The sequence below is a fragment of the Schistocerca cancellata genome, chromosome 2 (assembly GCF_023864275.1).
Source record: "Schistocerca cancellata isolate TAMUIC-IGC-003103 chromosome 2, iqSchCanc2.1, whole genome shotgun sequence".
NCBI lineage: Eukaryota > Metazoa > Arthropoda > Insecta > Orthoptera > Acrididae > Schistocerca > Schistocerca cancellata.
The window spans coordinates 331,031,293-331,047,472 of NC_064627.1; the positions used below are offsets into that span (position 1 = coordinate 331,031,293).

At 35.0% G+C, this 16,180-nt stretch overlaps 1 protein-coding gene across 5 annotated transcripts in view; it reads left to right on the forward strand.

The window, feature by feature from the left end:
* Window positions 1-15,633, forward strand: part of LOC126161707 (zinc finger protein 346-like) — a 136,107-nt gene extending 120,474 nt beyond the window's left edge. For all 5 annotated transcript variants that reach the window (XM_049917735.1, XM_049917734.1, XM_049917736.1 and 2 more), the window contains one exon: window positions 9,818-15,633. In XM_049917735.1, the coding sequence (XP_049773692.1) occupies window positions 9,818-10,012 (195 nt within the window). In that variant the 3' untranslated portion in view covers window positions 10,013-15,633. The remainder of the gene's footprint in view (window positions 1-9,817) is intronic.
* The last annotated feature ends 547 nt before the right edge of the window (window positions 15,634-16,180 follow it).

The window sequence follows — 16,180 nt, forward strand, 5'->3', positions numbered from 1 at the left end:
TGGAGACATCTACGAGTTGATGATCAACATCTAGGAAGGTGTATCGACAAGTCCAGAAGAACCAGGTAAAGTAGATTTGGTGATAGGTATTAAGTTATGGAGGAAAGAGCAAAGGTTGCCCTTTCCATGAGTCCAGATCGTGAAAGTGTCATCAGTGAACTTGAACCAGGCAAGAGATTTTAGATGTTGAATGGATTTCTCCAGATGGCCTGTAAATATGTTGGCACAGCATGAATCCATCTGCTCCCACACACCTACAACCCCCCCCCCCCCCCACCCCATTCCCCACCTACCTCTTACCTGTTCCCCAAACTCCAGCAGCCCAACCCGTCACACCTCCCTGCTGGTCATTCCATTGGTGCTACATATAATGGTCCTTTGTTGAGCAACCCAAACTGTTGTCCATAACCTTCCATACTACATTCGAGACATTGGAATCTTTCGTCACCACCTCTCCACAGTTCCTGTCACGTTATTACCAGACACTTGTTGGTCACTGTGGATGCGACATCAGTGTACACCAACATCTCCCATACTACACCAACATCCCCCACATCTTGTGACCATGGGACACTACCTTTCCCAGTTTCCGCCTCAAACTAAACCCGCACCCTTTTTCCTGATCGTCCTAGCTAGCCACATTGTGAGACCCACATTTATTTCACTTTGCAATGCCAAATCTACAGACAAATTTGTGGTACTGGCATGCATACTCACATGGTACCATCCTATGCCAACTTATTTATGGGCCATCAACAGGAATCCTTCCTATCCAGTCAACACCTAAAACCTCTCATCTAGTTCTGATACATTGACATTTTCGTGGTTTAGTCCCACAGCAGGGACAACCTTTGCTCTTTCCTCCATAACCTCAGCATGTATTCCGAAATCAGCTTCATTAGCTTCATTTGGTCCTTTTCAACTCATTGAACCACCTTCTAAATGTCAGTCTTCCTCTCTGATGGCTCCATAAATATGTCTTTCCATAACAAATGCACCAGCCACCAGCAGTACCTCCACTTTAACAGCTGTCACTCACTCCATGTCAAAAAGTCTCTTCTTTACAGCCTCACTATCTGTGGATGGTGCATCTAGTTGAAAGCAGAAGCTGTTGAAGTATACCAATAACCTTACCAGACCCTTTACTGACACACAATATCCTATCCATCAATAAATAAATCTCCCATGCCATCTTCTCTTCTGACACCGGTAAACCTGTTAACCATCTACTGACCAGCACTCCTCTGATCACTCATTATCATCCTGGCCTAGAAAATCCCAACCATATTCTTCACCAGAGCTTTGACTACCTTTTGTTGTGCCCTGAATGAGGGATATCCTACACAAAATCCTACCCATATCCTCCAAACTAAGTTTTCTGCTGCCCATCCAAGGCTTTTGCTACCCAATAAGAGGCCAGAGCCATGTGTGAAAGTAGCCATGTCATATATTAGCTATCCTGCAATTACTGTTCAGTTTTCTACCATATTTACCTGAGTATAAGACGATCCTGAATATAAGATGACTGCCCCTATTTTAAGAGGCTCCTCGGGAAAAATATATTTTTTAACATATTCTGACTAATCAAAATTACAAAATTTTATGAACTTTAGTTATCTGCCTAAAAAGTTTACGTTACACGTATTCTAAACTTTGCCATTTATTGAGTGTCTATATTTTGATAATGCAAGAAGAAATAAACAAATATAAATTATTTAAACTCGTTCATTTCTAGTTAGCTCGTCGTCTGTGGTATCACTATTTTAAGTCATCATCATCCTAACAGGACAGCTGTGAAACTTATTTCTTCATTGCCACTAATGTTTGGCTGTTTCTTCCGAATATGTTGTAATTTCTAAATTTGGGGTTATGATGGGACCTGAAAACACTGCCTCTTTCTTCCTTTTTTTGTAATAAACAGCAGATTTCGCTTCTGTACTGATGTGAGAATGTCACAATGTCTCTTGGTTCCAACTACATTGTCTCCCTGCTGCTCTCTTAATGGTTTTGTAGAACTAACAGCTGACACACACCTTATAGTTCCCATCATACCTCACAATGAGTGCCGATAACATTGCTGCATGAAACACTAACTACGCAGCTAGCTTCACTCTAGAGTTTTACCATTTCCTGTAGAAATGTGTGATATTTTTGCGTATGTATCAAATTTTAATGCCAGTTCAATTCTGAGTATGATTGAATTCAGGCAAACTGCAGTTTAAATGTGATAGATGTTCACAAAAAGCCAAAGTGTACAATGTAGATTCCCATGGTTGATAGCATGGAGAAATTTGCTACCTGCACAACACCCTCCCTCCCTTCCTCCCCACACTTGTCGTAGTTCTCACTTCTCAGCCTAGTTGGTGCTAGTTTCCCCTGTAACTATTCCATAGCACCGTGCTTGAGCAACAGTGAAACACAGATGGCAATATCTTCTAGTGTGCAGGTCATATGTAACAAGAGCAACCATTATGTAATTATAAGGTAGCAATCACAATTCAGTCCAATTCTCAAACATTCGCTCATCTCATGATCTGGTGACATCTGTTGGTACTAACATCACAACGGGTCTTGATGCTGTAATTTATTCTCGTGACAGCAGTTAGAGTCAGTTTAATATGATTTATTTTGTTTGTTAAGACATTTCATTCTGTATTAATTTTCTCTCATGTTTCATCTTAATGTCACCATTATGTTCAAAAGCTGGTTAAAAGCTGGTATCATTTTTACCTTCTGTTCCAATACATGAACAGTGACCAAATTTCTCATTTGCAAACCACTTAGTAAATCATTACAGTCTCACATAATCAAGTAAAATGTTGATCTGGGTTTGTAATCAAGTAATGTTTTTTGAAGGACAACATCTCTGCTTTTGAATGTTACTTTTACTTAAAAAGCAGCATTAATGTTTGTACACAGTATCCATATATGTACGAGAACTTTTATTACAAAGTTGTTCACATACAACAAGAGTTTGTAAGATGATAGAATTTAGTGCTATTTCATCATGTGTTTCACGAAATTGTCAATTTTTAAGCAGATCATTGGCTTGTTTTAGTGTCTAGTTCACAGTTTTGTGACTATCTCATGCACTAGTGCCACAAATCATAGGTCATGTGATTGTTCAAGGAAGATCAGTACTGTACTGAGCGCTTCAGTGTATTGGGAAATGTCAAGCCTATTCAAACACAAGTATTGTTTGCTAAGCTCTACCCTTCAGAATTCTTCAAAATAAACTTTGTACCAGACCTCAGTGGACAAAGCTTCATCTGTAAATAATGTAAGATGGCCCCTATAATCATCCATTAAACAATGTAAAAATGTTGAACTCAGAGGCAATAGTTTAATCTGCGAATATAAAATGACCCTGTATTTTTTTTTTTTTTTTTTTTTTTTTTTTTTTTTTCTCGTATTCTTCCCTACTCCATCTCCACCTGCAAGAGCTTAGGTACCTGCTTTCAATAATCATTGTTGCAATGGCCATGGGAGTGCAAGTTCAGATGTCTGTGTAGTTATCTGTGTGAATGTGTGTTCTTTAACTAGAAAAAGAGCTAGTGCTCAAAAGCTACTCTGAAGCTGTTTGGTTTGTGTGTTTCTGTACTCGACTGATCCGCTATAGGTGAGTGATTTATTGTACATATTGTTCCATCCAGGAATTTCCATTATGTTTAAACTTGCAGATAAATTTTTCATATTTATATTTAAGCAACTTTTCACTTGGATGTAGTGATAAGAAGTGAAACCAAAGAAAATAACATTAAAAATAATTTGAAATGTTGTCTACAAAAAATTTCCAGAGAAATAGTTAAATGAAAGTTGGACAAGCCTGTGAAGAATACAAACACTTTGAGCAGGAGTGGAGTATGATAGGCCAAAGAGATTTGGAATAGGGCTAATAGAAAATAATACTGTAAACTTTACTTCTGTGGCTTTGATAACATTGTTTTGTCGATGATGAAACCAGAGATGGTGACTTGATTATCTCACACACTTTTTGATTAGACATTCTAACAGTCACAAGCAATATGTAGATCATCAGAATTTTGCTAAAGAATAACCACTAATCTTCTTCTTCTTCTTCTTCTTACCAGTAAGTAATGCAACACCTTCTCAGTTAAAAAAATGTGGAATTTGTTGTGGGACGTCATCAAATATTTTGCTTTAGCTTCTTTAGCTTCAAGAAGTTCAAACAGATGGCAGTGCTTGGTGTCTGCAGCAGAGGTGCTCTCTAAGCAGAGAGGTATCATTGAGTTTCTTTTGGCACAAAACCAGAGCATCACAGATACTCAAAGGCACTTGCAGAATGTCTGTGGAGACCTGGCAGTGAACAGCAGTGTGGTGAGTTGTTCATTGAGGCATCTGTAATCATCTCAACAAGGTCACGCAAACCTAACCGAACTCCTGTGCGCTGGCCAGCCCCACTTACCTGTGACTCTTGCAATGTTGTAACATGCGAACACTCTCATTTGAGGTAATTGATGGATCACAATAAAATGAACTTCTCCTTCTCCATGACAATGCAAGGCCTATTAAAAGCCTGCGCACCCAAAAGCAGCTCACAGAACTTCAGTGGACTGCCCTTCCTCGTCTACTGTACAGCCCAGATCTCACATCTTTAGACTTCCATCTGTTTGGTCTGATGAAGGTTGCATTCCACGGGAAACAATATGTGGATAGTGAGGAAGTTATTGATGCAGCAAGATCTTAGCTCCGATATCAACCAGTATAGTGGTACCATGCGGGGACGGGGATACAAGTCCATCCAATAAGGTGGCATAAGGCTGTCACAATGAACAGAGATTTTGTTGAAAAATGGGGTTGTTTAGCCAAAAGATTGGGGAATAATATGATTTATTGCAATACTGAATAAAACCAACCCCCTTTCAGAAAAAGAAAAAATATGTTGCGGTACTTATTGAATGTCCCTGTATTTATAGTACTTGAACTTCAGAACTCAAATAGCAATTAGCCAAGTAATTTGATGCAACTCTCAAAAAGACTTGAGAAAATGAATTTTGAAGTTTTCCGAAAAACATTAATTCACTAAATGTTTTATCCATGAGTCTCATGACTCATTTTGTAGCTTTAGAGAATGGTAATCAGGTAATTGACAGTTTACTGGTTTGAATCTCACTAATTGTCATCCTCCTCCCTTTCAGTTCAAATATCTGCATAATTTAAATCATTAAAATATAAAATTTATCAAATATATGCCAATTAACACATCTGTTCATAATTTTTTATGGAAAATGCACATCTTTTTGTTTCAAATTATTTATAGCTTGCAAAATTCCAGTTTTTATTGTAAATACAAATTCTTAATTATTGGCATTTAATAAAACATTGTTAATAAAGTTTTTTAAAGTAAGGAAACATCAAAAATTAAATTCTGAAAGCAAAAATGAAAAATAAAATACTCGATATTTAGCTTTGCCTTTATTTTATACCACAGTTGTGGTCTAACATGTGTCAGAGTGATAAACATTGTGAAAACAATAGTTTTCATGGCATCGAGCACACCGTACAAATGTTGCATTTTTATGCTCACACTTAATGCTGCTGAAACCACACCCTTATCCCCCCTCCACTGGCCCTCCAATCCATCAATTGAAAAGCAGACTTATTCATGTTCATGAAGATATCTCTTTCAGCACCAAGTTTTGAAGCAAATCACACATACCTGATCGTTTCACCAAAGCCTGGAGAGGACAGCAGGGGATGAGTAGTTAAATGGATTTTTATGAAGTCTTCTCTAGCGTTGATTTCGCATCCTTGTTCTATCAGATGCTTCAATCAGTTGTATAGATACTTAATGAAGTTTTTTACTTAAGGTAAAAATACGTGTCACAAGGCTGTACTAATTGGAGCACTTTTGTTTACAAATATGTGGACACGCTGAACACACTGTTGTCTGCTAACTGTGATTGACTGTGGTGAAAAAGCTGTTAGCACCTGTCGAGATGATTTCACAAGATGCAGCTTCTAAATCGGTCAACGATCTTTAACTCTTCATAAAGGCAATAATCAAAGGCAACTGCCATCAACTAATAGTAAAATGTATTTAGTATGTAATGTTTTATAAAATATAGATAATTAAGAACAAAGAAGGAGACATGCAGATTTATAAAAACTATGATTAGATATACTACTTAATTGACAATAATTAGAAAGTATTTGATAGATTTCACATTTACATAGGCTTTCTGAACTGATTTGTAATAGTTCATTGTGTCACTGTGTTGCCACCCGCTGCTCAAATTACTGCTGTAGATGCAGTATGATGTGCCAGAGCCATACGCTTAACACAATGACCTTCCGTCTCAGTAGAGCCATGTAACTATCTGGAGCCCAGTCTTCTTGCAACTGTATATTCTCGTAACCATCGCTGCCAGCAATCATCTAAGTGGCTACATTCCTGCCAAGTCTTTCTCAAATATCACAGAGGGAATGTCCAGCTCATTGTAGCCGTATTACAAGATCCCATTCAAACGGTGAGGTGTTGATAATGGTGTCTGTGTCACCTGAAAGGCATTCATGGCCAACATAACTCACCAGTCCAATCTCAGAAGTGACTTATGCTCAAGGCTGTTACAGCATGAATTTAAAGCAAACCTCATTGGCATGCTCATAATGGTGCTAGTACCGCTACTCTTATGCAACTGGTGGAAAATTTGAATAGACATCGTCTTTCAGATGTAGAAACACACCTACCAACTTTTCACACAACTCTTTCTTAGTGTTAAGATTTTTCCCATCAATTTATATGGCTGTATCTTTCAATTGCATTGACTTAGAAGCTTACATGTTTTACACCACCAAGGGACCATAGACCTTAGTAATTGACATAAATTTCAACTTGCTACCTGTACCCTTCTCCGAGTAGAAGGGCTCTTATGAGACAGACAACAAAGTGTAAATTTATTTTGTGATTAATTAAAAATTAACAAGTTTCTCCTTTGCTTGTACTTTGAAACCTGGCTTCTTGCCAAATTTTATGATTCTAGTCAACGGTAGGTACCCCTCTAGGTTTCAATAAGTGAGTTTGCGAGTATAGAAGTATGTGACGTAGTAGCCATATCTTTTTGACTCAGGAGCTTAAATTTTTCACATCATCAGGGGCTGTATACCTTAGTACACAACATCAATTTCAACTTAATAACTCCATCCATACCTGAGAAAAAGGGTTCTTAAAAGTCAGATGGACAGATAAAAGACGGACAATAAAGTAATCCTGTAAGTTTTCTTATTTTACTGATATGGAACCTTAAAAATTACAAAAATCCAATTGCTGGATGGTCTCCTTTTAAGATCTTGTATGAATAAATTAAATGCAAAAGATATCTTGTGCTGAAATGGCCACAATGTTATGTGAACTTAGTCATAGATTACAGTGTTTTCATTCTGCTTCTTAATGACATAATATGAGTTACTTCAAATAGTTGTGTTTTTATAGGTTGGAAAAATATGATCAAAGGAGTCAGTCACAAATCTTTGACTGAATGAAGAAGTGCAGTTGTTAAGACACTTGTCTTGGATTTGGGAAGAGCATGGTTCAGATCCAAACATACCATTTGGACTTGTTTTCCTTAGTTTTCATTAAAAAAGTGCATGCATAATCTAATTTTAAAGCTATTTTACTCAGTGTAAGAAGGGAATTAACCAAATTATACACCTCTACAGTGACATGATGTTTGGGATGTTAAATGCTTCTGAAAAAGTAGTAGTGCAGTATATTCAGATATCAAGGACTTTATTTTAAAAGGAAACCTCGTTACGGAACAGAATTGGTTGCCGTTTGCTTTTACTGAATTAAAGGAAAAAGATTTTTTTCATTTCACTCATTCATACAATGTGAGAACTGTGATATACATATTAAGTAGCATGATTAGAGCTGTATTCCATCTTTTGGCCACGGTTTAAAGAAAATGCACAGTTGACATGAGTGCAGCAGTCTTTCTTACAATGTTTTATCAGTTATGACAATTATCAAGGATCTTTTTTAAGTAATGAAAGCCTGTACTTCATCCATTTTATCAAGTTCTGTCTGCCAGGCAAAATTTGCTTGTTGGGTTTTTATCTTTGTAATTAAGATTTTGGTGTGCACTGAATTCTCAGTCTTCTTTAATGGACATTTTGATACTTTCATTCCTATCATGTTCCCACAGGATATGCAAATTTTTCTGCCAGGGAGATTTGATTGGTTAAACATCTCAATAGTTTTCTCAGAGGGACTTGTGTAGTTATGTGATCAGATTACACGCAACAAAAAGGAGAAAGAAGAACAGTCTACCATGTTTTAAATCAGTTTACCGTGGAAGACCTGAATAAGACTATTAATGCTAGAATGGAAAGACAGTATGTATAGATGATGAATGCATTGAACTACAGTGAAACCCCACTTTTACACCCAAAAATGATATAATAAAAGATCAGTATTGTTCTAGGCAAAAGTTACACACTACCAACAGTAACTGAATGGGAAGCAAATCTGAGTGCCTTTCTGTGAAAAAAGGAGATTAACGAGAAGAACTGGTAAAAATAAAGGAAAATACCCAGAAAAAAATTAGGACTGCAAAACAACAAAGATTTCAACTAGACAAAGAGGATAAATATGAATATTTGTACAGAAATATGGAAACATGCACAGACACAATAAGGAGGAGTAAAGTTTTATGATCATATTCACAGAAAGACTGACAATAGACTAACCAAGAAAATTTTAAATTCCATTTCGAAATTTTAAAAACCTCCATTGGATGGCTGGAAGAGTTAAGGAGAGATTTGAGAGGACTTGACATCACAGAAGACACCTTATAAGACAGAAAATTTTAGGCTACTGATCAATACTGTAAAATTTCTTACCCTGCAACAAAAATGTCACACTAGGAAAGTGATGTCTAATTAATAGAGGCAGGCCATCAGCCCACAAATGAATTAGCTCTGGGAAGATAAGAGGAAAAAGTCTATATCATTTTTCTCCCAAGGACTTCTAAGGATGACTTACGTCTTTCAGTCTCATCAGACATTAATCTACCTCGAGGTGCACCAAAATTCGGTCATCTGTAATGGTGTCCATAAAGCAGCTCCTTTAAGAAACATGGACTGACTTTTTTAATTAACAATTATTCAGTGGTAAGATTTTATGTGAGATGTGCACCACCCACATTGTTGGAGGTGTAGATCACTACACCGTATAGCTGATGGTTCTAACGCATATCTAAAGGTTGCCCTTTTTACATCATGATGTTGGAATAGATTTTCATCGCAAAGGTTTGGCTTATAAACAAAGTGATGGCATACATTTTCTGACCACCAGACTGTGGACTGATGTTCTGGATTAAACTACAGTGTTTTTGACAGTATCACACTGACGCTGTTGATGGTGAACCATCTGTCAAATGGGCACATTATATTTATTGCGAATCAAAAAAGAAAAGGATATATTCCAGGACCCAGTGTCACCCTCCCTCTTTCTCATTCCACACCCTTCCATATCCACAAGAACACAAGAAACTTTGTACAACCAGTTTTTGGGCAATACAAACACACATTAAACATCCTATTGAAAGACCCAAGAAAACTGTCAAAATACCATCATCATTACAATCGTGTCTAGAGAGCTGTGCTGATTTGCACCAATAGGTATTATGATTTGGGATGACAATCAGTCTTCTAAGATTGTATGTCATAAAAATAATGCTCATTGTTGCAGGTACTAATTACATTCTTTCTACCTTTATATGCTCACTTCTAAATACATTAGTTGTAAAATTAAAGTCTCTCTTTCATCAATTTATATGACACTTTTCTTCCACAGCACCTAAGCTCTAGGAAGCACAAGGATAGACTAGTGAATGGCAAAGGTAAGCCAAGATCAGCTCCATACTGGAAACGAGGACGGCCGAATTTCAATCCATCAGGGAAACCAAAAGTTAACAGAATGCAATTACCCATGCAGTATTCACAGCCACTTAATAGTAACATTGTGAGTGGAACATCCACAATGATCTGAAGAGCCACAGGGCTGTTTTAACATGTTTTATCCTCATCTTGTTCAAAAAATGTCAGTATAGTGTCTTTAAGAAAGATGTGTGACTGGTATCATTTGGAATGTACAGGTAGTCATTTTCATATTTGAAAAATAATTATTCTGCAGATGTATATTTTAAGGTAATAGTTTTTATTTTTCATAATGATATGTAAATTGTATTTAATCTGAATTGACTGATTTTTAACTTTTGTTTCTGTGAAAAAATATATTCAGACTGTTTGGAATTTTAATGTTGAAATAAGCAAGCAGCTTTTTGTACAAATCTCAAGAGAGTAGTATAAGCATAAATCAGTTTTCTGTTCTGAGTTTTCCTTTGATGTATCTTTATTTTTTCCCTTAGTTATTTCTACACTGTCTGTTTCGATTATTTGTTTCCCAGGTCTTCTATTTGCAGTCATACTTCTGCTCAACATAAAATGTATAATGACCCTCAAACAGCACTAACTATCTCTTCATGTAAAGCTTACATTTTTCCGTATTGATTCAAGTTTTTAGTGTGCAAGTAGGAGTCATCCGTTCTGGAACAAGAATGTTTTTATTGTGCTGACAAGTATGACAACATTTTTCACTGAAAATAACACATTTTATGCCACTGTTAATTTCTGTAAGTATATGTAAGTTGCTCATCATTTTTTAAAAGAACCAATAATTCATTCTGAATGTTTTTATTGCTAGAAGCAATGAATGTGTTTCATCCCTGAGGTATACTCCTATACTAAGAAATAATTGTTTATATTTTGAATACTTTGTGAATTTTTGTTACTCATGTTCAAGACAAGCTGTATGTGCATTTGTTCCTTTAGACTTAGGTATTCATGTTCATGAACACAAATAAGCTGTCATTTGCCCATGTACATTTGTCTGTCTCTGTGTTAACGCTGTTGTTATTTTTATCATCACTCCCTTGTATGCTTGCAAGAGATGCTTTTTTCTAACTTGTGAAGTGTCTGTGTTGTCACACAAACTTTTTGAAAGTGATTTCATTACTTGCATAATTATTATAAAAGTATCACTTCCCTTTGTTATTTATTTTGTTGTTTCCCCTTGTTTGTCATGTAAATGCTTCGAACTTTGTATCAAAAACAATCATTTCTGTTGGAACTCTCAATAAATGTTCATGCATTTGAGTTTTGTTGTTAACATGATTGATGTTACTTGATTAGTTAGTGTACTGAGGATAACCTATTTTTAATGGTTAAAATCTCACAAATTCGTCAATATGTGATACTGTTAGTGTTTTGTGATTTGAGTTAATCTAACTAATTTCCTCTGAAGCTACTCTTGTGTGTGCAATTGGAAATATTGTAAAGTTTAAAATTTATGTATCTGAAAAAACATGAGATGATTTTTTTTTTGTACAAACCAGTATGCATTTGTACAATGCATTTCTGCTTATATTAATATATCTACAAAGTGGTGAAACATTATGAGAACTAAAAGTTGCAGCACAACAAAATGAACATTAAAACTACTGTTATAACAAATTTCGTTCAAAACAACACATTGTTGATGTATCAGTATCACATTATTTAACTTTTATGGTGTTGAGAAGAGAATGGAAACAAAGAAAAGCTTGTCAACTTTGATAACTAATAACACTATAATAAACCAATCTAACTGCTCATGAAACTGTTATTTAACTTGTATTAAGTGTGTGTAAGGAAGATAACCTGATGAACTCCCTGGGGCATCTACACTTGAGAAGTTATGCGGATAGCAATTATTATTTCTGTTTTTAGGCCACCTAAATTTGTTAGTTGGTTAAAGCTCCTATATTATAGTGAAACTGAAATTTGATTTCTCAGTTCTTTTACGTGTGTTGGTTTTACTTCTCTCTTATTGTTTTCTGGTGGAGTATATTCAAGTTCCAAGCAATAATCTGATACACAATTTTAAAAAAATTGTTTTGATATCTATTAAAACTAATTTTTTCCTCGTGTGTTATTCGTGATGTCGTGCACCAGCCAAAAAATGTAGTGAACTTTGCCATCTTAATGGACAGAGAAACTGGAATTCCTTTTGTTGATAGCAGTAAATATGTATTTCAGTTACTGTAACTTTTTTATATTTATTACTTTGTTTCTTGTGCTCTGAACTATTTTGTTCTGGTAAGGATCGTAGAAGCAGTCATTCAGGGGTACAAGTTATGAAGCTAAATTAGCTTAATAAAGGAAATTTATCACTGTTGAATAAATAAATTTAAAAGCTGAATAACACTAGTAGTTAGGTATTTGTAGACCATGAAGTTTGTTACGGTAAGCTTCATAAAGTGTTAAGCATAGTGTGGAAAAGTCAGGAGAAACTAATGGAACTACACAGTATTAGTTATTTTTAATACACAGTTGTACTGGTGTGAAAATGTTTTTAGAGAGTTTTCTGGAAAAAATTAAATTTTAGATGTTAAACTGTACACAGTTCACACATAGCAACAAATAATTTGTGTGTGGATAATGCCAGTTTCCTTTAGCACCATTAAATATAGAATAATTGAAGAAGAGGGAGTATTGTACGAGATGACATTCTGTTATTTTATGGGTAAACTAATATTTGCAGACATTTCAATCAATTTCCAACTTGCATTTGTTCAGATTTGTAGGGCATAATGACTAGAAGATAATTAATTACCATTTAATCTTCAAATATTGTGGATTGTTTAAGATTTGGTTTATTATAGTTTTCCTTAAATGTGAATGGTCTTCATTGATAACTAGGAATACAGTGTTCATTCTAATCGTATGTGTCACTGACCACATGAAAATTTGCAAGGTAACACAAGATAAGTCAGCTAATATATTTGTAATATCATATAAGATTTGGAAACCACCTTAAACCCTTTTTAACAAATTTATTATGTAAGTGATAAATACAAGAAACTGTTCAAAACCTAGTAACTTATATAGGGAAAATTCATTTGTATGTTTGCAACTTTTTCATCTGTTCTGCTGTGAATGTATAGACTAGTGTAAGTTCTAAGGTTGACTTTTCTTGTAACAGTGTGTTGTTATCTTGAACGAAGCATTCTGGTTGACACATTTCTTGGTTATCTCTTTATTGCTGTTTTCAGACTTTTGGATTGTTAGAAGCATTAGCAAAAAATGAGAAGAGTTGTTGAATGTTACTGAAGATCTGTGATTAATTATGATCACACATAAATAATAATTCAAAATATTTTTTTTCAGGTGTAACAAAGTTCTCAGATAAATGGTAGTGGTATTACACCTTATAGTTGAAAAAAAAAAGAAAAAAAAACTGTTCAAATTGTTTGCTGTATTAACTTTTCCTGTTTCATTAAAAAAAATTTATACGCTGAAGAGCACTGAAGCAGTGAACGAGGCATGATAGTTTGTGTGCAGTGCTGTTTACAGCCAGTACAGTGTCTGTGGAGTAATTAGAAAAATGAACAACAAGCTGGACACTTGGAGTAATAGTTGGAATCTTGGAGTAATAGTTGGAATCTGGAATAGTGATACGTTTATTTCTGCAGTGTATTTGTACTTTTCATTGTAAGAACAAAACTGGAGAGTTTAAATGTTGTAAGGAAATGTCTTTTTCATTGCGTGTGTGTATTTTTTTGTTAAACCAGCAACAATTTCAAACTGTCTAGCTGATGCAGTGATTAAATTTAAGGAACTTATTTTGCAGATTATTTATATCTGGGGTCATTATTCAGTTTTAAATTCAAACACATTGTCTGGGGTATGCTAAAGATACAAAGAAAGTAAATGACAGATCTGAATAATAACAGTGCTTTCTTTCTTTGTATTGTGATTAAATGTCCTATGCATTTCTCCCTGAACTATATTGTTGCATTACAGACAGATCGGTTATAGGCTTCTAAATATTCTTTCTGCCATTTTTGTAATGTGACCTAACTGATAGTGTAATGTAAATCCTTTTATAACTCTGCTTACATCAGCTTTTAGATAAGTAGTTTCACTCTTATAACTTTCAGTGTATTTCGTAGTCTTCATTTCAGAACCTTTTTTTCTGTTTTGATTAACAGCACCAAAGAAAAATAGGATGTGAAAATAGTCCACAGTTGTCATCACAGTGAAGTAACTGCTACAGTATTAATTTATGGTTCTTTTACATGACAATAAATATTTTCAGGGCATTTTATAGCATTATAATTTGTGTGTGAGATGCTAGTGACTCTTTGTATTGTCAACAAACACTCTTAGTGACATACATTATACATAAACTGGAAAACTTTTAAGAACTAAATCTTTGTGGTACAACACTAGATATTCTATGAGTACACGACTTAGCTTGTGCTGATGATCGTGTTAGTTGTTACAGCTGTAATAGGCAATGCATTTGTAGCAATTGCTGGTGTAGTGGGAGTGGTTATGAGGTGTTGCTTTGAGAGCTGTGGTTGAGTAAAACATAATAAATTATCTTCATTATACCTGACTAACAGAATGCAACTTAATTAAACATGTAAGCATTTGTGGCTATTATGTTGTTCTTCTTATGACATTTAACATTATTGTGGAAATTTAACAGAAATTCTCTCTTTTTCCATTAATTATGATTCAGCAATGACAGGTGTGTTAAAGTAGTTACATGTTATTGTCCCTTACTTGTGTACAACTGTTAGCCACCTCTCTTCCTGTAGAATCAATTACTTTATTTATTTTCCTAGTCTTCTGTGCAAATTGCTAATATAATGATCTTGTTTTATTCTTATATCTTCTTCTATATTAATAAGAATCCATTTCCTCCTTCTTCTGTATTAATAAGAATCCATTTCCTCATCTGCAAAAATAAACTAATTTTTCTTTGAGGGGAAAGGAACACCTGAAGAATGCCAGGTAACTCGGCTCATAGAGGACATCATGATGGGGAAAAAGCCAACGTCTTTTTACACATCATTTTAACACACAGTTTTGTATCATAATTACTGTAAAATTTAAACAACTGTACATAATATTTAAATGTACATAATTTTAAATGATTCTAATATTACTTTTTAATTATAAGATAAACCAGACATTGTATATCAGTATTTTTCCAAGAAGCACAGCATCTCTATTAACTGTGTATGTGTTTAATAAGCACAATTCATAGTGTTTGCTGACACTAGTTGTGCAGTCAATAAAAACCCTTGAAATTGAAAGGTATTAACTAATGTTTTATGTATGTTGTGTCTTTGAAAATTATCTTTATTCTGAGGAATTATTGAATGTACAAAATATATTTCCATGATGAAATTAATCTTGCTGTCTAATGTTGCTCATTAATGATACTGTACTGTTAGTAATGTAAAGAACATATCAAGTATTTATAATTTGTATGAACTCTCTTCTCTAGTCTATTGTCCCCTTGTACTGTGTCATCTTCATTTCATCACAATCTTCTGAAATTGTAATTTCAATTCCCATTCAGCCTAAAAACTGAGAAACAGCAGCTTATGAAGACACCACGTGTTACTGAATCTGATGATTGGTTGTGCACTGAGGCTTCATGGTCGTCAGATATAGCTTTACAATAATTGTGAGAAAATTTTCAGAAAATTAAAGATCTAAAATTGTGTATTTTGTTGTGAACTCGTAAGTAGTGAAAATAAAACAATATCTAAATTTGGGATGTAATGTCTTTCATTTTATATGATGAAACAGAATTTCGTCTCATTCTGTTATCTACCAAGTTAGTTCTCACAGAAGGTAGCATTCCGCACATGAGTTCAAAAGAGGGGGTTTCAAGTTCTCATCTGACCAGCCTTCTTTAGGTTTTCAGTGGTTTCCAAATCATTTCAAGAAACTGCCAGAATAAGGATATTAAAACCTAATCTACCTTCCTTTCTGCCATTTGTCAAAGCCTGTCTCAAAGATAGACAGTTGAGATAATGTAAGTAGCATTCCTAAGCAGTGCATGCTGTTTGGTTGGTGCTGAACACTCGGCAAGTCCGGCTAAAATTTACTGTGTTGAGCTATGGCAAACCCAGAGCCTCTGAGGTGTGTATTTGTTAGTGCTGCCAGTCTTGTATTACTGTAAGTTCCAGGTGCATTACAGTGATAGGCTTCCAGGCTGATTGGAAACCTGTATTAGAAGAATAACGACTTGTGCCATAATATATCCAGCACTCAGTTGAACTGCTACTAACCACCCAGCAGCAGTTTCTCTTGA